Here is a 26,305-nt window from a genome sequence, read left to right as displayed (position 1 = left end):
GAAATTATTAAATAAAAAGCAAACGAAATTATTGAATAAAGAAAACGAAATTATTAAATAAAGAAAACGAAATTATTAAATAAAAAAACTGAAACTAAAATACGGAATTTATAGATGTGGATGGTAAGGGCCTGAACCCATGAATCATTCCATAAAGCACACGTCTTCTATGACCTGATTTTGTTTCGACATTAAAACAAGTGTGATATTTGCATTTACACTCAGCTATTCCCGTATCGATAACATAACCAGTTGGAGTAGACAATCATAATAGATGAATAGGGGAGAATTTTACCTTTGGTTATCCAATATGCTTAGATCTATGTTTTTATCTTACATTAACATGATTAATGTGAACTTTGACCAGTTTGATGAATTGGCCAGTGATGAGAAGTTTACGTTAACATTAGCTTTCTTAAACCCTCAACTCAGAAGGTCTAATTATTAGCAAACAAAGAGTTTGGACATGAAACATCAAAGAGATCATGCTAATAAATTGCACAAATATTAAGATATACATGTCCCTTAAGAATCCGTTGTTTACAACTGCTGAATCTTATAACATTTAGGAAATTCCCATGGCTATACATCATTTTTCAATTATAGCACAGTACAAAAAAATGCTGTAAAATGATACGTTACCGATCGGAACCCATTGTAAAAAAATGTTTAATGAGAGCAAGTGCAAAAATTAAACAAGACAAAGTTGTTACAATGAGTAGATTTTAATGACTGCTTACTTTATTAAAAATTAAGCAAAACACTTCTAATTTCTTGGTCATTTTATCAAAGCATAATTAGAAGTGATGCACTAACTATTTGTTCTCACATCTTCTAAATGACAGATTCTCAATCTGCATTTATAAGTCAGTGATAGTTGTGAACAAACAATGCACACACTTGCATAACAAATCCAACAAAGTATTCAAATCATTCTTTTTATTTTTTCAACAACATAAGATTTATGGGGGTACACAGAGAGGGCGCTAGATTTAGTTCGGGGGGAATTCAGCAATACAGAACAGAACAGATCATTTATTTTCTAATTTAGAGCCCATAACAGACAAGTATGAAATTATTACAATAATAAAGAAAAGATATGCCAATGGATAGTACAACAATTTGTAAATGACACTGCTCATTTCAACAATGATATTGTATTATTTCAGTTAAAGGGAATACTATATATAAAACTGTATGGCTACTACAACATGTTATCATTTATGAATTTGCCCATAGAATTAAGAGTTTCTTTGTCTTCAGTACTGAGTAACCAAAAAAGTTTTTGTTCATCATCTAATGCCGAGAAATTTGGAAATTTACTTTTTATTGATTGAAAAATTTCTTTTCTTTGATGATCATATTTTTTACATGTTATGAGAAAATGAGTTTCATCATCTACACTGTTAGAGTTACATCTATTGCATAATCGATCTTCTCGAGGGATGTTGGTAAATCTTCCCACTTCAATTTGCAATCTGTGACAAGAAATTCTTAATTTACATAGAGATTTTCTGTGATGAAAATTTTTAACTACTGATAAATAATTCTCACAACCCCAATTTTGTTTGAGTTTTACATATGTGCTTAATTTACCATCAGTATAACTTTGTTGACTTGTATACCAATTTTTTACATAATAATCTAATATGGTTTTATGACAGAGTGACTTAAATTTATGCTTCCCATAACAAATTACTTCATCTTTGATATTCAGTATATTTCTTAATTTCTGTACAAATGCGAACCATGGGTTCTTTCCATGTACAAAAAGATTTTTACTACATTTATATGCATCTTTAAGTAAAGGAAATATTCTGTGGACAAATTTTCAAATCTATACCAACTTTTGATTAACAATTTGACAATATCATAATGCAGGGGGAACCTTCCCAATTCAGACAATACTGCAAAATTTGTACTTTTCTTATGAACACCAAGAATATATTTACAGAATTTAAGGTGTATTCTTTCACAAAGTAGATTTCTGAAACAGTCTTCAACTTCTAACTTTTGGCATTTTAGGAATCATTTAGTATTGAGATTACTTGCACCCCACACCTCTGCATTATACAAAAGAATTGGTTTAATAGTAGAGTCAAATACATGTATACTCGTTTTAATCCCAGGATTCAAATTAATAAAATCATTTCTCAATTTATAATATGCTTTTAACGCCTTTTTATAAAGCTCTGATCTTGCTACATGAAAACTTCCAGATGCAGTTAAGTGAACTCCAAGATATTTGTACCTAGATACACAGTCTATCCTATTATTTTGAAACATTAATTTTTGCGTGAAATTACGACCAGCTTTATTAAAGATCACGACTTTAGTTTTTTGAATGTTTACCTTTAAACACCAATCAGAGCAATACTTTTCAAGTTTAGAAAGTCTTGCTTGTATACCTTGAGCTGATGATGATAAAATAACAATGTCATCTGCATACATTAAACAGTTAACAGTTTTTGTCTGAAGTGATACTTCATCAATACATGAATCTAAATATGATGGAAAATCATTTATAAATATTTTAAATAAAGAAGGGCTCAAGTTATCCCCTTGACGGACACCTATAGCTATTGGAAATGGATCCGAGAAGAACCTTCCAATTTTCACACATGCCTGACTATTCTTATGTATATTACTTATAATATTATAAAATTTAGATCCAACATTCATGTGAAGTAATATGAGCTTCAATCCTGTGTGGATAACGCTGTCAAAAGCTTTATGAAAGTCAATAAAACAAGCAAATAGTCTTCCTTCTTTTAAGCTACAGTATTTATCAATTAAACACCTTAGCACAAATAGATGATCAGATGTTCTTGCATCTTTGGTAAAACCCATTTGAGATTGGTGAATTAGATTATGTTCTTTAAGAAATTTATCTAATCTAGAGTTCAGAATGCTGTTGAATAATTTGCCAAGTGTGCTGGTAATTGTAATACCCCTATAAGGACAAGGTATGGTAATGGCCGAATATAGCCCCTTATTTGATGTAAAAATCAGAACACAGTTAAAATTGTGTCTAGTTTGTAGTTAAGAACTTAAAATGATGCTTGTGTTAAAACCAGCACTAATTCTGATTCAAAGCTTACACAGAGGCCACAAGAGGGTGCAGAAGTAGGACATTTTCCCGAATTTCCACAATTCTGGTGGAATTTCGTCAAAGTTGAGATACGTTTTGCTTCGGGAAACATAGAGCACAAGCTTGCCTATCTGAGATTTTTATACATAAGATGCATATGATACTAGTGTATGAAATATATAAATTTGGTAGATAGGCAAGCTTGTGCTCTATGTTTTCTGAAACAAAATGTGCTGTAAAATTGACGAAAATATGCATAAAAATGAGAAAATTCGGAAATTGATACATTTTCTGACCTTCCTGTGACCTCCGTGTATCCCATAACTTAGAACCAATACTCATTTTGTGGCAGGGGTGACAAAAGGTTTTTATTAATAAACTGTTGCATCATTCTAAATAACACCCCAAACCAGGGGCCAAAAAGGGGTCTTAGCCTATCTTGTCCTTTGCAGGGTTGTTTGGATCCTCAGACTTAAAAATTGGACTTATGTACCCTTTACTCCAAGTTTGAGGATAAATACCGTATGTGAAACAACTATTAAAGAGCTCATGTATACAGGAGAGTAAATAGGACTGACTATGTTTTAACATTTCATTAGAAATCAAATCAAGCCCCTTGGCTTTTCCATATTTTAAATTTGCTATCGCATCTACAATTTCCTTATGTGAAATCTTGAAATCCAGTTCATTAAAGGATGGATTTTTCTCCATGTCAGCCAAAATTAAACCTAGCTCTTGTATCCTTGATTTAAAAGAGTTATCACAAACAGAATGAAGGTTACAAAAATGATTTACCCACGTTTCAGAATCTATATTTGCGGCAGAATTGTCTTTATTATCATCTTTTAGGTCATTAATTAATTTCCAATGTTGTTTTGGTTGTTTATTTTGAAATGCATCAATACGATACGCAAGGTCTTGACCTTTCAGCGATTCATGAGCTCTTTTGGAATGTCATTAATTTTATGTAAGCAGAAACAGCCATCCTCGCTACGTCCAGGCTTACAGGCTCAAACTTTGACATTGTGGGAATGCAACACAGCATCAAATTCCCGTAAATAAAATTGAACAGTTATGAATCATTTACTTTACAATACGAATTATAGGCTGTGGGCACATAATGTTTTTCTACGTTTGTCAATTTGACATTTATCTAAGTTTGTTTTTTTTTATTTTTCATTTCCCCCACACTTGTTTCAATGTCGAAACAAAATCAGGTCTATAGAATTACTAAGTGATGCTTTATAACACGTGCGCTTTATGGAATGATTCATTGGTTCAGGCCCTTACCATGCACATCTATAAAATTCCGTATTTCAGTTTCAGTTTTTTATTTAGTAATTTCGTTTTTTTATTTAATAATTTCGTTTTCTTTATCTAATAATTTCGTTTTCTTTATTTAATAATTTCGTTTTCTTTATTTAATAATTTCGTTTGTTTTTTATTTAATAATTTCGTTTGTCTTTTATTTAATTATTTCGTTTGTCTTTTATTTAATGATTTCGTTTGTCTTTTATTTAATAATTTCGTTTTCTTTATTTAATAATTTCGTTTTCTTTATTTAATAATTCCGTTTGTTTTTTATTTAGTAATTTCGTTTTCTTTATTTAATAATTTCGTTTTTTATTTAATAATTCAGTTTTTTATTTAATAATTTCGTTTTCTCTATATAATAATTTCGTTTTTCTGTTTCTTATTTTTTTGGTTTGCACTATTGGGGTTCCGTAGTTTTCCAACTAGATGTCTTTTTAAAAGAAGACAATTTTCAAAAACGTAATGTATTTGTAAATTACTAGCATGTCCGATTTAGCCCCATCCTGGGGCCTGAATGCAGGAACAAAAAGCCATGAATAATACAACTTTGGTAGAGTTAAATACACAATATAATAATGCAGTTTTTTCCTTCTCATTGTCCATGAGTGAAGCACACATTTTTAGACTGCTATCAACAGGAGTAAAAAGAAGATTTTTGAAGATCACATAAATTTTATAGTTTTTACCACATCCCTCAGTCCCCAAGGGAGGAAGAGACCATTAAATTCACAAATTTCTTCATACATGTACCAGACCTGGTTAGAATTGTTTCAGCCATCCCAGAGAAAAAGCTGAAACATGCACAAAAGTTTACAACAGACGAATAACTCACCACGACGGACGAACACAGATACATGTAACAATAGATGACTCAGGTGACCTTAGAGGCCTCTTGCTCGCAACTAGAATATTCCTTTTCAGTAGGAAAACAAAATTACCGTACCCTAATTTAATATTTCACAATGATTCTATCTTCTATTTGAAACGTCCTTTGTATATATAATTAGTTTCATATAAAATGTATTGATCTCCAGATTTCACATATCGATAAGCAATGGTTATATCTCAGTTTAGTCTCTTATTGAAATTCATTATTCAAATCTTTAGGACGAATCTTTGGTAGATTTGGTAGTGTTTTCACTGCTTGATAATTTGATTTATGAAGACATATATATATATATATATATATATATATATATATATATATATATATATATATATATATATATATATATATATATATATATATATATATATATTGTATGATTGAAATGTTCTGACATACTAGTATCAGGCATAATTTTTTAGAGCAGGCCCGTAGTACGCAGGGTGGGGGACAGAGGAGGCGCCCTCCACTTATTCTTTATTCTGAGAAATTTTTTGATGTAGTTTTAATATGTAAATATGTAAATTTTCATTTGGAAGCTGCCCGCCTCAACCTTTTTGTTGCTTTACGGCCGAATAGTGGTAAATTCCAGCATTTTAAAAATGTACCGTCAAGTTGGAGAAAGGCCCAACTAATGATAGAACTATCTCGAGATAATACGAGCTGTTTTTAAATATTAAATAAATCATGTATTTTTTGTGATTATGTTTACTATTTGTACATTACTACAACACTACTATGTATTGATGTACATAAAAATAAAACAAACTTAATTTTTTTTTTACTTTTCATATATAATGCATTAACAATAGATATATTTTAATAACAACTTCTAATATATTTAGATTTAGTATTTGACTTTTATGAAGAAAAATATTTGTTACGGGACTTGTACATTTGTTAACACTATTTCTATGTTGCAATCTGGAAAATGGTTCGTAATGTTAAAATTTATTTTAAAAGGAATAAAGGACGTTTGGTACCAACCAACCTCTCATTCAAACGAGGAAATTAAAAATGAATTTGTTGATGCGGAAGTTCGAGTAAAGATGTGGCGATATGACGATTTGCCCCCACAGTACGATTCTGGTTTCATATACACAATAGAATCAGGACATCAAGGTAAAATAGGAATGTGAACTGTTTAGGAACCCTCTATACATTGCACACTAAAGAGGTCTAATTCCATGGTACATGTATTTTTCTGCAGTTAGAGTGATCTGCTCTTATATCTAAAATGAAATAAATTGACATCTAAAGTCAATTTGTAATCAATTCAAGCAATTCAATTAGTTTTATTTGGGGGGGGTGGGGGTCAATGACAGGCACTCTATACTAAAAATTAAATAGATAAAATTTTATATGTTATAATTTTCTTAGAGTCCAAAAAACAGTTGTCGTGGTGTATAGAGGGTCCTTAAAAGGGATATAATGTAGATCACAAAATTTTTGTGACACTTATTTTCGTAAAACAGACATTTGGTATTATAATAGCGAAACATAATTAATTTTCACGAAATTTTGCTTATTGTTCTAAATAAACTTTAGTGACATAAGTATACGCGGGATTAAAATTTTCGCGAGTACGCGGTCTAGCGTTAATAAAGTTCTCGGGAATAAAAAAGTGATTTACAGTCGTCATATTAATGAATTCAGTTAATTAAACGAAATTTTTATTTCTAAAAAAAAAATAACCATGTAGTATATACTTTCTCTTGTTCCGGAGAGTGGGAATTATCCCTGTGATACTGTACATTCCTTTTACGCGAGGAATTAATTATCGCGTAATTTCGCGAGAAACATCAGTGTCTTTTACTCGCTTTTATTTTCATAGTACTCATTTAATTACATGTTTCATCAGTCTGTATTGTTGTACTGGGCTTATGTTCCCAATTAATCCTTGAATAACTTGTATATCTTGGGGTCCTACGTGTTCCAAAATTAAAAAGCATTTTCGGGAGATTGATTAAGAAAAATTGTCGCAAGTTTGGATATGTTTGTTAATATTTTCAAAGCATACATCAAAGATTATTATTTTTTCTAATTAGGTCGACAATTATTAAATATTTTAGCCCAAACAGTAACAATCATGTCTTTTTTTAAGACGATTGGTTTCATCATTTGGAGCTTCAAAATTTCATTTTTCAGATTTATGTTTAGGTTTCAGTATTATTTCAAACATTGACAGACATGTAGACTTCCTTACAGTATGCCTACAAAAGTCTACAGTCGCCCGCGTGGCACAGTGGTTAGAGCGTCTGCTCTAGAGTCGCGGAGTAAGGAGTTGATCCTTACGTCGCGGGTTCGAATCCCACTGTGGGACGTGGAGACCGGTCCTTCGGATGAGATCGTATAAACAGAGGTCCCGTGTCGCAGTAGGTGCTGGCACGAAAAAGATCCCTCACTGCTCATTGGCCGTAAGTGCCGAGTATAGGACAAAATTTGCAGCTCTCCACCGGCAAGTGGTGGCGTCTCCACATGAGTGAAAAATTCTCGAGAGGGACGTTAAACAACATACAAACAAAAAACAAAAGTCTACACCCAATTCTATTTCCTAATACCAACGTAAAAAAATTCCTACTGTATCATGAGGGTAGGATGATTCTTATGAAGATAAATCAGATTTTATTTATTTTCTCGATTATTCTAATATATTAACATGCTCACTGAATGTTCAAATATGAATTATCGGCAAACTTAACACCACTAGGAAGAACCTTTTAAACAATTTATTCAAGTCCCTGTTGCAAATCAAATAAAAATTTAAATGGATCTAAAGTTGAATAAAAACAAAACGAATATATTTACTTCTCAGCTTTTTTTTAGCAAACAAAAAGAATATAAAATTTATCTTTTGTTTGGCATCGAGTATATAATGCAAATAAAAAATTATACAATTCGAATGGTTTATTTTTTTTTTTTTTTTTTTTTGCTATACAAATAGAAAATATAGAATAGAAATAAAAAATTGTAGAATTTCAAATAGAAAATTATAGAATACAAATGGCAAATTATAGAATACAAATAAAAATTTTACAATACAAATGAAAAATTATTGAATACATATAAAAATTATACAATACAGATGGAAAATATCGAATATTGCAACGTTTGACATGCCATTCTTTTGTAGATAAAACTCACTTAGAGGTGCCCATCAATTTGACTTCAAATCCAGATATGATTGTAGTCCAAGCTGAACCAATAACAATTTTGGACGAAATGCCGGGACTAATTGCGGAAGGAGGCGGTAGTTTTGTAGCAATTGTTCACTTTAATTTTCAAACAAAACTTTAATAAAATTGAATTATTTTCTGCAAGCAAGAATTGAAGAAAGTAGTCACTATTTCGTTTTTATAAATCTCTATTTTTATTAATTAATCTGACATAGGCGTTCCGGGATGTCTTGGTTGTGGTGAACAAGCTGGTGGACTGTCATTTGCATACAACGCTTCTCATGTTCGGCTATGGGTTAAATTGAACTGTAAGAAAACATTATTTTTTTCTAGCTTTCGATTATATGTATATCAAAATGATAATAACATATATCAAACAAATCTAAGGAAATATTCCAACAATTGCTAGATCCGATAACTAGTGCAGCAGACGGATGGGGAGACGAAGACTATCCAACTGAATACCGTTTAATGTCCTCGGAAGTGAAAGTCAGGATTCTCGCCTGGACTTTTGACAATGCAGTGAACACATGTCAATGGAAAGAAACATTGACAACAGACATTGCAGAATCTGTACAAACAACTCCGAAGATGATATTCACGCGTGAAGTGGTAACCGAAGCTTCTCTTGTGATGGTGAAGGTACGTCATTCATTTAGTGCCCTGTTAATTCGAATTAAACGTAAGTTACTGCGAATTAAATTTGATCCGAGTTCAAAAATTTAATGCGAATTAGTTTAATTCGAAATAGTTTACTGCGCATTAATTAACTGCGAATTAAACTCTCCGTGTGAACAGGGCATTAGTTTACTGCCGTGTGAACGCAATTTAATTCGAATAATTAAGGTCTTCCGTCTCCAACGGAAGACCTTATTGTTTTCGTTCGGTTTCTTTTTCCCTATTATTAAGGTCTTCCGTCTCCAACGGAAGACCTTATTGTTTTCGTTCGGTTTCTTTTTCCCTATTATTATTATTATTATTCTTTTTTTTTCTTACCGATTTTGTGCACGCGAGTTCTCGGAAACGACTCGGTCGATTTTCATGAAACTTTCAGATCTGATAGATATTGATCTGAACCTTATTGGAAATTTTTTATATTGATGACGTCACTTCCGGTCGTGAGATATAGACAATTATCTGATTTTCAGAGGGTCGGCTTGTCCTGGTAATCACTCCAAAACGAATAAAGATATTGAGTTGAGATTCTCAGTGAAGGTAGAGGAGGGATTGTAGATGTGCTTTTTTGCGTCCATATCTTTCCAGCGCAAAAGGCGCCAAAGCTCGCCTGGGCTCGAAAAATAGGCTCACAAGCATCTCGCAAATTTTGACAAGTTTTCTATCATATCTTTATACCTGTAAATATTTTGTTAAAACATATATAACAAAAGTTGTGCAAAATGATAAGTGCTTTCATATGATATCAAGAAAAAGGGGCTGACTTCTCAAGTTAGGGGCTCAGAGGGGCCAAAAGTCTTTCATCTATAACTCTTTAACGATCAATATTTTGTTATACATTACTGAAGCAAAAATGTTTATCTTAACAATTTACAACAATATATGATAAGATTCTGATCATACGTTACGTAATAAGGGGTCACAAGGGGCCAGAATGCTAAATCTTTGACGCTTTATATCTCGAAAAGGGCGAATATTTTGATAAGCAATACTGAACAAAAGATGGTCAGAATAATGCTCTAAACAATATGCACCCTTTCAATTTTTGTCAAACGGCCCCATTAAGGACTTGGAGTGGTGGCCCCTAAATATTTCCATTCAGCATATCTCCACAACGAAAAGAAATCTCTGAATAGTTGTTGAACAAAAAGTCTTCAAAATCACAAGACCTTTTATTTGATATCAAGAAGAGGGGGCTGACCATTCAAATTAGGGGCTCAGAGGGGCCAATACTCTTTCATCTATAACTCTTTAACGATCAATAATCTGTAACACATTACTGAAGCAAAGATGTTTATCTTAACGATTTACAACAATATATGATAAGATTCTGATCATACGTTACGTAATAAGGGGTCACAAGGGGCCAGAATGCTAAATCTTTGACGCTTTATATCTCGAAAAGGGCGAATATTTTGATAAGCAATACTGAACAAAAGATGGTCAGAATAATGCTCTAAACAATATGCACCCTTTCAATTTTTGTCAAACGGCCCCATTAAGGACTTGGAGTGGTGGCCCCTAAATATTTCCATTCAGCATATCTCCACAACGAAAAGAAATCTCTGAATAGTTGTTGAACAAAAAGTCTTCAAAATCACAAGACCTTTTATTTGATATCAAGAAGAGGGGGCTGACCATTCAAATTAGGGGCTCAGAGGGGCCAATACTCTTTCATCTATAACTCTTTAACGATCAATAATCTGTAACACATTACTGAAGCAAAGATGTTTATCTTAACGATTTACAACAATATATGATAAGATTCTGATCATACGTTACGTAATAAGGGGTCACAAGGGGCCAGGATGCTAAATCTTTGACGCTTTATATCTCGAAAAGAGAGAATATTTCGATATGCAATGCTGAACAAAAGATGGTCAGAATAATGTTCTAAACAATATGCACCCTTTCAGTTTTTGTCAAACGGCCCCATTAAGGACTTGGAGGGGTGGCCCCTAAATATTTCCATTCAGCATATCTCCACAACGAAAGGAAATTTCTGAATATTTCTTGAACAAAACGTTTTCAAAATCACAAGACCTTTCAATTGATATCAAGATAAAGGGGCTGACCCCTCAAACTAGGGGCTCAGAGGGGCCAAAAGCATATCATCTATAGCTCTTTGATAATGTTATATAAATCAAAAGAATGAAATCTAATTAGGAAAGTCTATATATTATTATCTTTTAACAAAGATCATAGTTAAAATCATAACTCATCTTATCGAAAAATGGGACGGAAGACCTACTCGTTGCTCGCAACGAGATCTCATCTAGTTATTATTATTATTATTATTATTATTCTTTTTTTTTCTTACCGATTTTGTGCACGCGAGTTCTCGGAAACGACTCGGTCGATTTTCATGAAACTTTCAGATCTGATAGATATTGATCTGAACCTTATTGGAAATTTTTTATATTGATGACGTCACTTCCGGTCGTGAGATATAGACAATTATCTGATTTTCAGAGGGTCGGCTTGTCCTGGTAATCACTCCAAAACGAATAAAGATATTGAGTTGAGATTTTCAGTGAAGGTAGAGGAGGGATTGTAGATATGCTTTTTTGCGTCCATATCTTTCCAGCGCAAAAGGCGCCAAAGCTCGCCTGGGCTCGAAAAATAGGCTCACAAGCATCTCGCAAAATTTGACAAGTTTTCTATCATATCTTTATACCTGTAAATATTTTGTTAAAACATATATAACAAAAGTTGTGCAAAATGATAAGTGCTTTCATTTGATATCAAGAAAAAGGGGCTGACCCCTCAAGTAAGGGGCTCAGAGGGGCCAAAAGTCTTTCATCTATAACTTTTTAACGATCAATATTTTGTTATACATTACTGAAGCAAAAATGTTTATCTTAACAATTTACAACAATATATGATAAGATTCTGATCATATGTTACGTAATAAGGGGTCACAAGGGGCCAGAATGCTAAATCTTTGACGCTTTATATCTCGAAAAGGGGGAATATTTTGATAAGCAATACTGAACAAAAGATGGTCAGAATAATGTTCTAAACAATATGCACCCTTTCAATTTTTGTCAATCGGCCCCATTAAGGACTTGGAGGGGTGGCCCCTAAATATTTCCATTCAGCATATCTCCACAACGAAAAGAAATCTCTGTATAGTTGTTGAACAAAAAGTCTTCAAATTCTCGAGACCTTTCATTTGATATCAAGAACAGGGGGCTGACCCTTCAAATTAGGGGCTCAGAGGGGCCAAAAGCAATTCATCGATAGCTCTTTGATAATGTATATAAAATCAAAGGATTGAAATCTAATTAGGGAAGTCTATATATATTATTATCTTTTAACAAAGATCATGGTCAAAATCATATCTCATCTTATCGAAAAATGGGACGGAAGACCTACTCGTTGCTCGCAACGAGATCTCATCTAGTTCGCTTTATTTTTACTTCGCTTTATTTCACTGCGTATTATATATTTTATGTGCATTCTTGTTGACAGAACAAAACACTGAGATAGAACTTGACAAATTTCCAAAAATTAATAGTTCGTACATATCTCTGAAGCCTATGTACATGTACATGTAACGATAATTTGTTTACAGATTCGACCCGTGGATGGTCCAAACGTAGGTTTCTCATTTTATGGCGCTGGTTCAGTAGTGACATCCGGGAGCTATGACGCAAGTAAAAGATACACGGGTCTGGTGTTTGGCTACAACAATTTTGGGGTGTACGTCTGGAGGGTCAAGCCTACCTCAAGATCTTTTGTTTTTGATATCAGTAGTCCGTGGGGAGGCGGAAAATATAGCCAACAAACTAATGACGTGGAGATTGACATTATCGCTCTTGGAATGATGTCAAGAGGTTAAGTTCTTAAATCACGTGACGCGATATATTTTCGGAAATAGGCCTTTTTTTTTTGTTAGTACGCTGAAATTTCCTTATACATCTTAGATTTTCAACTGCTATTTTCATAAGTAAATATTCTTAACATATATTTAAGTTTTATGTAAGATAAGTACGAAACTTAAAATTGTTAAGTACTATTTTAAATTTCAGTAATATATAAAGAAACAGCATTTTAAACTCACAATCACTCTAAATGTACGGAAGCCCGTTGAGGCCAGTTTATAGAAAAAAAAAATTATTGTGTTTAAACGCAAAATTATTGCGTTTAATCGCAATAATCATTGCGCAAAACACATTGCGTTTAATTGCGAAAGAGTGCGATTAAACGCAATCTCTTGTGTTTAAACGGAACGATTAATAGCTTTTCAAAAAGCTTGCCTGACTAATCAAGCAATATCTATGGAACGTATACATGTAAGCAAGAGAGGTGCTAAACGTTTCCGTCATCAAGGAGCGACATAGTTGCGATACTTCATTACACAAGATGTACAATTGACTTTCTCAAATCTCATAACCAAATACTGCAGATTAACGAATATCTAAGACATGCCACTATTCAATCATTTATTAGTTAGCCCACGGACTGACAAGTTACGTCGGGATGAAACTCTAAGTGCGATAGCGTAGATATAATTTTGGGGAAAATAATTAGATGATTCTAAAGAAATTCATATTACATGTACTCTCTTACTAGAGGGTGCGCTTCTCTGGTCAGTGATAGATTGATGAGACGGCCTCTTTTTATAGACTGGTCTGTTTTCCGTCGTTCTCGACGTTGAAGTAAATTATGAACAGTTTTAACTGCCTTTTCTTGAAGTGATTGAGATAAAAATGCAGCTCTAGAACTCAAAGTAAATGGACTGCACACTTTATAGCTGGAGCAAAACAAGATACTAATAACACACAACCCCGGACGAAACTCACGCGCTGATGGTCTTACCATATACATGTACATGTATTATAAATGAGTTTAAAAATACATCTTTATGTGCAGTTTTAAAATTGTTAAGTTTTTCTTTTCAATCGATTTCAGGACTTTTCTCATAATTATAATAACGTGCTTTTATATGAAATGAAAACTAGTACAGATCAGTCTTCTTCATTTTGCCGATTCTTTGCTTAGAACCTTACGGGAGTTAAGTCCATTCCCCTATGGGTACTGACCTACTATTTCTAAGCTTTTTCTAAAAACCTAACCTTGTAACGTACATTATTAATAAATGTAATATTGAAAGAAAAGGTGAGAAACAGACTGAATCAAGAAGGGATGTCCCATTATTAGGTCGAGTGAGTTGTTTATGATTGGACTAGTTCACTTATGGGATAAATAGTAAGAATAATCAGCAAATCCATTGCTTTAGTGTTACCTGCCCATATACAATGTGTTCTTTTAAAAATGAGATAAAATTTACTGTTAATAAAAAATCTGAAGCTTAAGAATCAGGATAAAAGAATAAACGTTATTTATTTCCATAGAAGTTATCACACCCATTCAATAGAACAATCCAAGAAAAAGGCGCGAAGGTAATTTACATGTGACCTTTGGCGCGAAATGATTGTCACCCCTTTCGTAGAAGACAAATGGACTGATCCAGTAGTTTAGAAACGCAGAAAAAATGTTACACGGACATGCCCTTACAAAGAATCGCAAAGAATAAATATGTGCATGCCAAAAAACTGAAGGAATTAAACACATCATTATTTTGCATCAGTAATACGATTATTTCTTCTGCAAACTGTATTTGTTTAAATGCAGGTAACAAATTCCAGTGTAAATCAGCTTCCAGAAAATCTAGTTCATAAGAATGATCGCTTAGTTTCGGATCTTGAAAAAAATAATCCTTATACTACCTGACGCACGTAGCGTCAGGCAATAATTTTGCGATTAAACGCAATACTTTTGCGATTGAACGCAATACTTTTTGCGATTAAACGCAATAATTTTGCGTTTAAATCAATAATTTTGCGTTTAAACGCAATAATCTTTGTGTTTAAAGGCAATCATTTGTATCAAACAATGGACCCAACAATACTATCTTTTATTTCTTTCTCTTTTTCACTTATAAGAAATTGTGCTTTGTCTAGCTTTATAGAATCAGATTGCTTCGAGCAAATGCTCTCTGAAAGGATAAATTGCTGATATGAATTTATAGAAGAGAAATGTCGGGTTATAAAAACAAAGGCATACGTAGAACAAGAAATGTCTTTAACTTATTAGATCTCTATATTTTTAATGAAGATTTGGTCAATTGCTTACAATCACAAATCACATTTTCTATTTTGTTATTTGTCTACTTTTTAACAATTTCTGTAAACAATTAGAATGGATCTTCTTAATAGAAGTCTAAAGAATTAAGAAAAAATGGTTCAAAAAATATCCCCCACGTTTAATCCCTGCATGTATAAAGAGGTTCAGGAAACGACGGATGAAATGTTGGAATTGAGTACAACAGAAGTGTTTAGACTTAATTAAATGAAATATTTAAACTTAAATGTATATTTACAACCTTTCCTATGGTTGCATACAGTAAACACGAGAACATAGGCGATGGAATCATATGAGATTAAATTCAAATAAAAACAGATTGATCGATATGTACTACCAAATTGACAGGGGCTATTAATACCACTGAAACGTTCTTAATTAGTTGTTATACGTAAGCAATTGATCAAAGGCTTCATCAAGAATGCTGGGTTATAATACGTTTAAGACACTCTGGTTGTTAAGATGCCATTGTTTTACTACAATTTTTAAAAACTGGAAAATTTTTCAAAAAGTCACAGAATCAAATAGTTCTCTTTGAAGTGTCGGATCCTAGTAATTGTAAGCTTTCGCTAATTAATGTTTGATTTTGAAACAACAGTATTATTGTGTTTAATGCAAAACAAACCCTTAAAAGGAAGGATTATAGCGTGTAAACGCAAAGATTATTGCGTTTAAACTCAAAGATTTATTGCGTTTAATCGAAAATGTATTGCGTTTAATAGCAAAATAATAATTGCGTTTAAACGCAAAAATTATTGCATTTATACGCAAAAATATTATTGCCTTTTAAAAGCAAAAACTATTGCGTTTAATCGCAAAAATTATTGCGTTTACGCAATCTGTTGTGTTTAAACGCAATGTTTATTGCAATTAAACGCAATATTTTGCATTTAAATGCAATAATTATTGCTTTTAAACGCAATAAAAATGTTTCTTTCCCTGAACTGGCCTCAACGGACTTCCGTATAAATGTAAGAGAGACGTGCCGGTATATTGAATGATACTATATATATAAAAAAAGAATTCGCAAGTGTCACATCTTTAAGCGCATATTTTAGGTATATGCAACAAAACAGATTTAACATTAGCGAAAGCTACAATCAAAAGAAACATAGTACCGCCGTGTACGGAGGAGAAAGTGACATGTGATTATGGGTACCATTTTGTTAATAGCAGTTTCCAGACGGTACATTGTCAACTAAACGCAATTTGGAAGAAAAGTGCACCAGAATGTATTGGTAAGATGCTCTCAATATTTCTTGAATTATGACTCACATGTGTATTGAGGGAATATATATATATATATATATATATATATATATATATATATATATATATATATATATATATATATATATATATATATATATATATATATATATATATATATATATGTATGTATATGTATGTATGTATGTATGTATATATATATTAGGGATGTCAACGAGTACCCGGTTAATCGGGTACTCGATCATACGAGTATCGAATACTAAAAATGGCACTCGGTTACTCGGATGTGTATATTTTTCTTATTTCAAAGTACATATTTTTATCAAAATCTTATCAAAAAATAACTTAAATATGCATAAAGGTAATTAGCCTGTCGTTATCTACACATGTAAACACCCGTTATCGCCTATGGCTGTGTATATACAGTAATTAGTGACCAATCACCTGGTACACAGCCGTTCTCACCTATTGTGGTCCTTAATTTTTTTGATGGCTTCAATGATTGTTTTTCAGTGAACATCGTTTAATATGGTCTTTTATCTTCAAATAATTTTTACATTATTAAGTTAATATACGACATGCATAGAAAAAACCGCTACCAACTTCAAAATAAGTAGATTCAAAAAGTTTCCACAGTGAAGACTAGCGATCCAAACAACTTCCGTTCCAGTCTAATCATCACAAACCTGCGTAACAGATTCTCCCCCTTTTGCATTGATGAAATAGATCCTAAACAAGAACCGTAAACCATTTGTAATTTTTGATGTATTAATTGCGTCATTTGTGTTTATTTAATAAATAAATTTCCGTTGGACTCCATGTTTATATACATTCATAAAACGTGATTTAAACAGCTTTGGGTATTTATAAATTAATAATTAAAATTTAAATAACTTGTATAAATTTACATTTTTACCGAGTACGATCGGAAAAACGTCCGAGTAACCGATTATCAAAAATTGACCGATTTGACATCCCTCATATATATATATATATATATATATATATATATATATATATATATATATATATATATATATATATATATATATATATATATATACACACCCTCATATTGATGAGGATTGGTCTCAAATTTATAAATTACATGTATAATGCTTTTTTTTAATGAAGTCTATGAAAATGTATCTATGCCCCTATTTTAACCTCACCCTAGCCCCATTGACATGATTTAAACAATTTAAGTTCTCAATAAGGATGCTTGAGTACTTTTTACCAATACAAATGTTTTTTTATTGAGTCCTCCGCTAATGTTTCCTTCCTAAGAATCACACTTATATTAAATCAAAATAATTTTGATTAGTTACAAAATGGCACTTGCAGAAAACCGACTGAAATCTGTAATATAAACTTTATCTTAGGTCCCATCTGGATAATGATTGTCAAACAAAGCAATGACAAAGAATCAACCACAATTAAATCAATCATTCCAACCTAACTCTATAAATTAACTTATTTCTGATGCTGCAGACTGCATGAGTGGTTTAACAAAGAATTCTGTTGTTTCCTGACACAGCCTGCAATAGCTGCAGAACTGTAGCGTCATGGTTTTATCTTTAAGACACTATAGCTAGTCATCAAGACACTGTATTACTTTTGGATACAGACACAAGATAAAGTCACCGAGACACTATAGCACAAAGACACTAGGGAACTAGGTCCCTGAGCTGAGTGGTCTAACAATCAATTCTGTTGTTTCCCGACACAGTCAAAACACCAAGCTCAAGACACCTAATTACACCAAAAGTAAACGAAACCTAAATGGACCCCTGTTTTTATACTATTATGCATATGCTCCATTAATACGGATTGGTTAATAATTCTAAACTTTTGGTTGGCTGAGATGTCAATGCTGATTAGCTTCATATACATGATTCGGCTGGATGATTCAAGATCTATTTCAATCCATAATGCTAATTCTATTTCATTACACTTGTATATTTATTTGACCTATAATATTACCCTGCTGTTCTTGAGAATTTTTCTTAAAATATTGGATCTCTTCAACGCCCCCGTAAAGAAATGCTTGCAATTATATTTTTGACAAAATATATTTCACAAAATATGGTCCTGCTTTTAGAAAAGACATTTGATGATGACTTAAAGAAATTGAAGCTACACAAAATTGAAAATGAAAATGCTTTGAAATTGATTTGAAAAATTTTTTCCCTTTTGTTCTTTGGAAGATTTTCTATGTATCTCTGTATAATTTTCTATTTAAAATTTCTACTATCCCTTGCCTTTGAACCATAAATTGAACATAGTTGACTCTTTCCTTTTGGGGTTGCTTGCATGTTAATTTAACTCATCGTGCCTTCTCGAGAGGAAATTTTTCAATACTTTCTCGGTCGCTCGGTCGTGACTGACCTAAGTCGATAAAAAAAAAAATAGGTAGCGACTGTTCCTCTACCAATCACTCGGCACTTTGAAGTGAAAGTTGCGGGCCCTTCGGATGAGACCTTAAAACCCGAGGCCTGTTCTCACTGTAGGCGTTGGCACGAAAAAGACTGCTTAATGGCCCTGAGTGCCGAGTAAAGGTCTAAATTGAAGCTCTTCATCGGTATATGGTGACGCCTCTATATGAGTGAAAAATTCCAGAACGGGAGGTAAAACAACATACAATCAATCAGTCAATACTTCCTTATGTATTTCTTTTTAAACATTGACCCCCAGTTGAGCCCTAAACTAGCCCCATTGGTCATGTGTTGGATACCAAATGGATCCTTCCTATAACCTATACCAAATGGATCCTTCCTATAACCTCTTTTTTAAAAACATTTTTGAAAAAGAAATTATATTCTTCTCTCATCCGTATAAATTGAATTCCTTGAGATCCCTATACAGCTGTACCTCAAGCTTTCTAATATATAAACATTATTAAAAGTTTGCTTGAAATTGGACCAGTTGTTCCGTAAAAAAATATAAAATTTTTCATCCAATCATCATAAAGCACATGTAATCTCGCAGTTGTAAATTCGCATAATACTATAGGAAAACTCACTAGAAAACCCCCTAAAAGACAGATGATACAAACTCTTATCAAAAACCATGAAAACAAAAGCTTAAGTCATATTTATTTAAGTAAAATGAATAAGTTTAACCGCATAGATTTTTTTTTCAAAAGAGACAAAAAGGTTGCATAGATTAATAAGGATGGTTGCAGAAAGACATCCTACATGTAGAAAGTTTACAATTTCTTCATTTCTTAGAAATTTAATATTTGCACTATTGACAACAAAAAAAATATACCCATCCAGGCATTCATTTATTGTTTGTATCATCTGTCCTTAAACAAAAGTTCACATCATTTTATTTTCACATTTTCTGAGCTCAAGGATAAGTCATTATTTTCCATTTTAAAAAAAGTTTCATGAGCCAATAAACCAATTTCAAAATCGTTGCAATTACTTATTTGGAAGTTTTTTCACTAAAACAAATGAAGTTACAGTTAGGCACCATTGTTTTCATTTATACAGAAACGTTTTGTCCAGATGTTGATGCTCCTGAAAATAGCACAGTTGTATCTGTAAACAGGACGGTGGATGGAGAATTGGTATATTCTTGTGACACTGGATTTTATCTAAGCAGATTTTGTTTACCAAACGGCACATGGAGTGGGGATCCACCCGTATGTTCAGGTGATCGTAAACAATTACATCAGTAGCTACTTGGAAGTGTAATGTAAAAAATTTTATGAAACAATTTTCATGCATTACATTTAAGCCTTTTTAATTACATCTACATCTTCTCGAAAAAGTAGAAAGACTATCTTCGTTTTTTATTCAGTCAACTTTGTAGTAGTTGAAAGTCAAATTGAGGCAGAAGATTTGCCTGGTCGAATGCTTTTCAATTAAAGATGTCTTCGTCCTGAGATTAAGTTTATCTGGATTACATGTAAATGAAATATCAAGGGCAATAATTATGATAAAGATTCTACACCATCATAGATGGTATACTTATGAATATATACGCACTGGAATATTTGTAAAGAATTGCCCAGAGATCAAATGGAGAATGTACCTAACTGTATCATTTGTGTCACAGAGATTCTATGTCCTGCGTTAACGGATCCGACAGATGGTACTGTTGTTTTAAGTTCCGGTAGATCTGTCAATGACGAGGCTGTTTACAGTTGTAATCCAGGCTTTGTAATAACGGGGGGTAATCTCACTCGAACCTGTTTAGACATTGGAAATTGGAGTGGTAGTGCTGCAGCATGCTCAGGTGATGCATTCTAAAAGCAAAATATAACTATGCTAACCTTGTTTTAAGAAATTTTAATCATTTTTTAACTTTGAATTTTCTTCGGTAGTTTAAGGTCCATTATTTTTTTTTTCACTTTTCAGAGGTATATTGTCCTATTCTTGATAATCCAAAAAATGGCACTGTAACTATAACGCATCCTCACCTCACACAAGTCGCTGTGATGCCGCATTTGCCCGTAAATGCATCAGCCGCCTTTTCCTGCGCACCAGGATTCAACTTATCTGATGTTGCGATACTCACGTGTCTTATCACCGGAAGTTGGAATGGAGCTCCTCCTACCTGTTCCCGTGCGTAATATGTTTGGTATTGTCTAGTTTTTACTTGTTTGAGCTGAATGTTTATGTGAGCCTTTACGGTCAAAGTTCATCCGTCGTCTGTCTGTTGTTTGTTTTTTTTTTATGTATATCTTTTGACTTCTCCTAAAGAGCCATTGGACCAATTTCAACCAAATTTGCACAAAGAATGGGTGTAATGGACTCAAGTTTAAAAGATTAAAGACCGCATGCCTTTCAGGGGGAAATGATAAAGAATTTTGTGAAAAATCTCTAAAATAAAAAACAAACAAATCCCATGACCACAGGGACTCCACCAAGTTATTTTAACATACAAACATCCCAAATAACTTTCCAAAATTCATGTTTATTAAATACCGCCCCTGGGGCCAGGTAGGGGTTGCAATTAGGTTCAACATTGAATACATAGAAAAAAATCAAATATTTTGTCGAAAACAGAAGAGCAACCCTTAGTCATACCCGTATAAGTATGGAAATCTCCTAATTCAAGTTTAAAGTTTGTTCAAATCATTGCTCCTGGAGCAATTTGGTCCACACTAGGTTAACAAAGTTTTACATTTTAATGTACAAAAAGGTCTATGAACATATCTTTTTCCAAAATGAAAGGAAACACTCAGTCATATTAATATATAGATTCCAGTCGGTTCAATTATAGCCCATCGAGGTTTGAGTGGAGTCTCTTGAGGATCAGAAGTTTTTTTATCGGATTATATAGGTTTATTTTTAAATTCTCAAAAACAAAATTACTTTGATCAGCTTATTATTAAATAAACATCAACTCGTAATTATATATATAGATGTAGATCTCTTCATGGTTTTAGGATCAAAGTTTTCCATTGGAATACATGCATTTAATCGAGTTAGAGAACAAATCGTCGTCCCAAATCATGGAGTCACAGTAAAAGTTCAGTTTTTAAACCTCTGCAAAAACAAAGGAGCTATAGTTTGTATTTTGACTTCAAGTCCCAATATATTATGACTAAAATTTGCTGAAACCTAGGCATAATAATTTGATTTATCTGCATATTTTTTTTTCTGAGAAAGGTTGAGTCTTGTGACAAAGGTTAATAAATTCATCGACGTCTTATTCGACCTTGTTTTGGTATTTCAAATAAATTTGAAAATCATAAACTGAGAGAACTTAATGCAAAGGCTACCAAAGGTTTAAAAAAAAAAAGAAAATTTAGAATTCCTTACATATGTAAAATTAACATGACTAATTTAGCTAATTAGCTAATTCCACCTTATCATATTGTGTGCATCTCAACATGTTCATTCCACAGAAATACTGTGTCCAGATACTTTTACTCCTTTAAATGCTATTGTGGTGGAAGTAAACAATGGAGTAAATGGAACCATACAATACAGCTGTTTATCTGGCTTCCATAATTCCGCGGGAAACCTGAGCAGAACTTGCATGTTGGATGGTGTTTGGAGCGGGGATCCCCCAGTATGTTCAGGTACTACAATGGAACTGAAATAGATACAATAAATTTGTGTTGATAATACATGTATTAACTCTATAAATAACCATCTGTTGATTTTTAGTAGTTTGGTATATTAGCAAGGGCTTTGGTAAAGATCAATTAAGCGCGCGTACAGCATTCCTTTAACACAACCCAGTCATAGGAAGAAACTTGACGATAATGGCAAACTAACAAATAATAAACTGTATGACAAACGAGATCACTTCAGCTTTTCTATCGTCAACTTTCCTTATTCATGTAGTAATTTTCCGCTATCATTTGGTGTTTATGTCTCCCAACTTGATACTCAAGAGCATGCTCTGAATACAATCAATTTTTGAAACTGGGACAGGCTACTGAGAGATAAGTTGATGTTACAGGAATTTCAACAACCTCGTCTTAGGTCAACATTTTATAAATTGTTGTTATAATGATCTTGTCAGCAAATAAAACCTCTCATTGGGTAGTATTCATATCGATTGTTAGGCCCTTGTCTTTATACTAAATTTGACTTAGGAATATTCCGTCTACCAATGCATGGGGCTTGCGGCGCCTATGGACTTGAACAACCTGCTATGTTGCCATCCAAACTTTGCTACTCGTCGTCCAAAGAAATATTAACTGCAGGCACATGACGTCCTTTATCCAATGACAGAGCAAAATTCTAGTACGAGACAAAACTTTCTGTTGACAGTCATTAACAAACCTATGAAGTAATAGTACCAATAGTATTGATACTAATAGTAATAGTATCAGATTACAAAAGTGCTGACTGTCACTAAACTTGCATAGTAGTGCTAGTTGCGGCATCAAATTAAGACTTGTTTTCCTACAGAAATTTACTGTCCATCACTGATTCCTCCTCAACATGGAGGTCTCATACAGAACACCTCTGTAGGTGGAACAGCTTACTTCTACTGCAATCCCGGGTTTCAGTTATCTGGTGGAGATTCAAATCTCACATGTCTGGACAATGGAACTTGGGTTGGAGATCCTGTAATTTGTTCTGGTAAATACTTTCATTCTAAATGTAAACAAAATATTTTTTCTTTCTAAAATATTTTTTCTTTCCATCTATTCCAATGTCTATAGAGAGATAGATCGAGCCAAAGAAAGAGCGGGCTTTTACAATGAATACTCATGAGTCAATAGCTATTTAAAAAGAATTTCCTTTTTTTAATTGATAAATTATATGCACATATTTTATTTACCTTGGTCTTATTACCTAAACTTTACTCGTGTTTACAGAAATATTATGTCCAGTAATAGAAAATCCAGAAAATGGCATCGTTACATTGTCGAACAACAACTCCATGACGAATATTGGGATGTCTGGTGTTCCCTTTAACACTAGCGCTACGTTCACCTGTAACCCCGGGTACTATATAGCGGCGTCTGTATCTATCTTCAAACGCACCTGTCTCGTAAATGGAAGTTGGGATGGGGCACCATTCAGCTGCTCAGGTGAGCATGTACAACTGTATTTACGAGAAACAAAAGCTTTTTGTTATCGAAGGAAAAATAACAAGAATCATTACTAAGAAATGTTATTGTTTCACTGATTTTGAAGCTAAAATTGAACTTCATTTCAAAAATGTCAGATTAAAAAAAGGTCATGAAAATAACCAAGCAAAGATTTTTTTTAAACTTTGATCGTTTAGCCCATGTCTGGTAATAGACAATGAGTGTCTAGAAATATTCAATGTATCTCACCAGGGTTGGGGTTATAGAAATAAGTAATTGTAATTTACTGTATTTAAATACATTTTTTCAAAGTAATTGAAAGTATTTGTAATTGAGTTTGTTTTCAATTACAAGTAATTGAATGTATTTAAATACATTCCAAAAATGTCATGTATTTTGTATATATGTAATTACATTTCAATTACAGTTCAAATACTTTATTTTTCAAGTACATATTTAAAAAGTTGTTTTATCATGATGCATACCAGTACTTGTTGTCATGGGTTTGCGTTTATTCAATAACTAAATGCCTTATAATGTTTGTACAACATAAAAGCACTGCCCAGGGCAATAAGAAAGGTCAAATTTAATAAAATTGCAGCTTCAAAATATTCATGTATATGTTCTTCAAATTTTTGGAAATAAAACTAAAGTAATTGATATGCATTTGATTACGTTTGTTAAAATCAATGTAATTGTAATTGCAAGTAATTCACAAAATTATCAAAGTATTTTAAAGTACATATTTAATTACATCTCAAAGTAATTGACCCTAATCCTGTATTTCATTATTGATTAATCTGGAATCCTGTTAGACAGGAATAAAAGGATAATTTGTGCTTGGGTAAATGTAAAGATAAAATAATGCCATTCCAAGTTTTTTTTCACAGTTTATTGTCCACCTATAATTCAAAAACCTACACACACAGAAACACACACACTAACTCTCTGACATAAACAGACACAAGCCGAAAAATAAAACACAAACTTCATTATCATCAAAATCGATTAAATTTCATAATTCTATTTTTCTCTACTATTATTCAGTTATGAATAACCGTAAAATCAATTTGAGAGCTTCCGATTATTTGTGCGTTTCTTTTTTTTTTTTTTTTTTTTTTTTTTTTTTTTTTGATATGGAGTGTCTAAAACCATGCCGCATGAGGGCGCTTATCATAGAAAAAAATTGGAATTGTCTATGAAAATATATATCTATGAAAAGCTGGGATTTTAAAACAATTGTATTTTCTACCAAAGAAATCCTGTGTCCAGAGCTTGATGAGGCACCAAATAGCACAATTACACACATAAACCGATCTATAAATGGAACAGTGCGTTATAAATGCAACAAAGGGTATATTCTAGCAAACGGCAGTCTTCAGCGAAAATGTACTTCTTATGGAGAATGGGATGGAAGACCTCCAAATTGCACAGGTATTTAGAAGTTTTCTAGAAAAAAAAAAAAGAAAAATCGCACCAAAGTAAATGAATTTTACTCACAAGCGTAATTAATTTTATAATACATGTGTAAGATATGTCAATTTATGGCATGGGAATTCAAAAGTCACCAGTATGTTTAGTTACGTCCACCTAAAATATCGTTAAAAATATAGATCTCTCATAATTGCTTCTTTTGTGACAGCTTTAGGACAGTGCATGTGTCCCTGTAATATGGTGCATGAGCCAAAGTATACAAACACTAGTGATGAAGCACTGATCAGAGAGATCGAGAAGATGCGAGAAGAACTTCTTGTTCTAGAAACTTCGGCTGCTCTGAGAAAAAAGATATCTGTGAAAGATTTTCGTCCTTCTACCAATGCTTCTGGGAGTGTTTGGGTGATACTTCTGTTAATTATGGCTGCTTTAATAATTGTTCCTGATGTATTATCAGCTCTTAGATATGTAAAAATTGTGTATACAAGACGTCTTATTTCTAGAGAAATAAAATAACAATTACTTTGTTTTTAAATTATCGGCGGGTGCTAACAGTTACATGTACCTTTTTACTTCCTTTATAAACAAACCATCTACTCAGTATTTTGCTTGCTTGTTAAATGAGGAGATTAAAATGAGTCTTTTATTTATTTCAAATATTCTAAAGTTATTCCTTTATTTCTTTTTTCTGACAATCAAACCCCATTGATTTATATATCTAATGTATTCTTTAAGAAACATAGACGCAGTGTAATGTATAATGAAATATTAGTGGTTGAAAGAATATTGAAAATGAAAATTAGTGGTTGAAAGAATATTGAAAATGAAATGTGAAGTTG

General features: G+C 32.6%; 1 protein-coding gene across 1 annotated transcript in view; it reads left to right on the top strand.

Annotated features, from left to right (window-relative positions):
* LOC133175348 (uncharacterized) overlaps positions 1 to 25,982 on the top strand; it is a 31,352-nt gene extending 5,370 nt beyond the window's left edge. Inside the window, exons 3-12 of the mRNA XM_061310441.1 lie at positions 6,255 to 6,413; positions 8,425 to 8,541; positions 8,683 to 8,775; positions 8,877 to 9,109; positions 12,720 to 12,981; positions 20,588 to 20,767; positions 23,404 to 23,577; positions 23,817 to 24,032; positions 25,290 to 25,466; positions 25,675 to 25,982. Of these exons, the coding sequence (XP_061166425.1) occupies positions 6,255 to 6,413; positions 8,425 to 8,541; positions 8,683 to 8,775; positions 8,877 to 9,109; positions 12,720 to 12,981; positions 20,588 to 20,767; positions 23,404 to 23,577; positions 23,817 to 24,032; positions 25,290 to 25,466; positions 25,675 to 25,982 (1,919 nt within the window). The remainder of the gene's footprint in view (positions 1 to 6,254; positions 6,414 to 8,424; positions 8,542 to 8,682; positions 8,776 to 8,876; positions 9,110 to 12,719; positions 12,982 to 20,587; positions 20,768 to 23,403; positions 23,578 to 23,816; positions 24,033 to 25,289; positions 25,467 to 25,674) is intronic.
* Positions 25,983 to 26,305: the final 323 nt, after the last annotated feature.

Source organism: Saccostrea echinata, unplaced genomic scaffold (genome assembly GCF_033153115.1).
Source record: "Saccostrea echinata isolate AGI-Se365-2 ecotype Australia unplaced genomic scaffold, CSIRO_AGI_Sech_v1 ptg000062l, whole genome shotgun sequence".
Lineage (NCBI taxonomy): Eukaryota > Metazoa > Mollusca > Bivalvia > Ostreida > Ostreidae > Saccostrea > Saccostrea echinata.
This window is presented reverse-complemented; position numbering and strand designations above follow the sequence as displayed.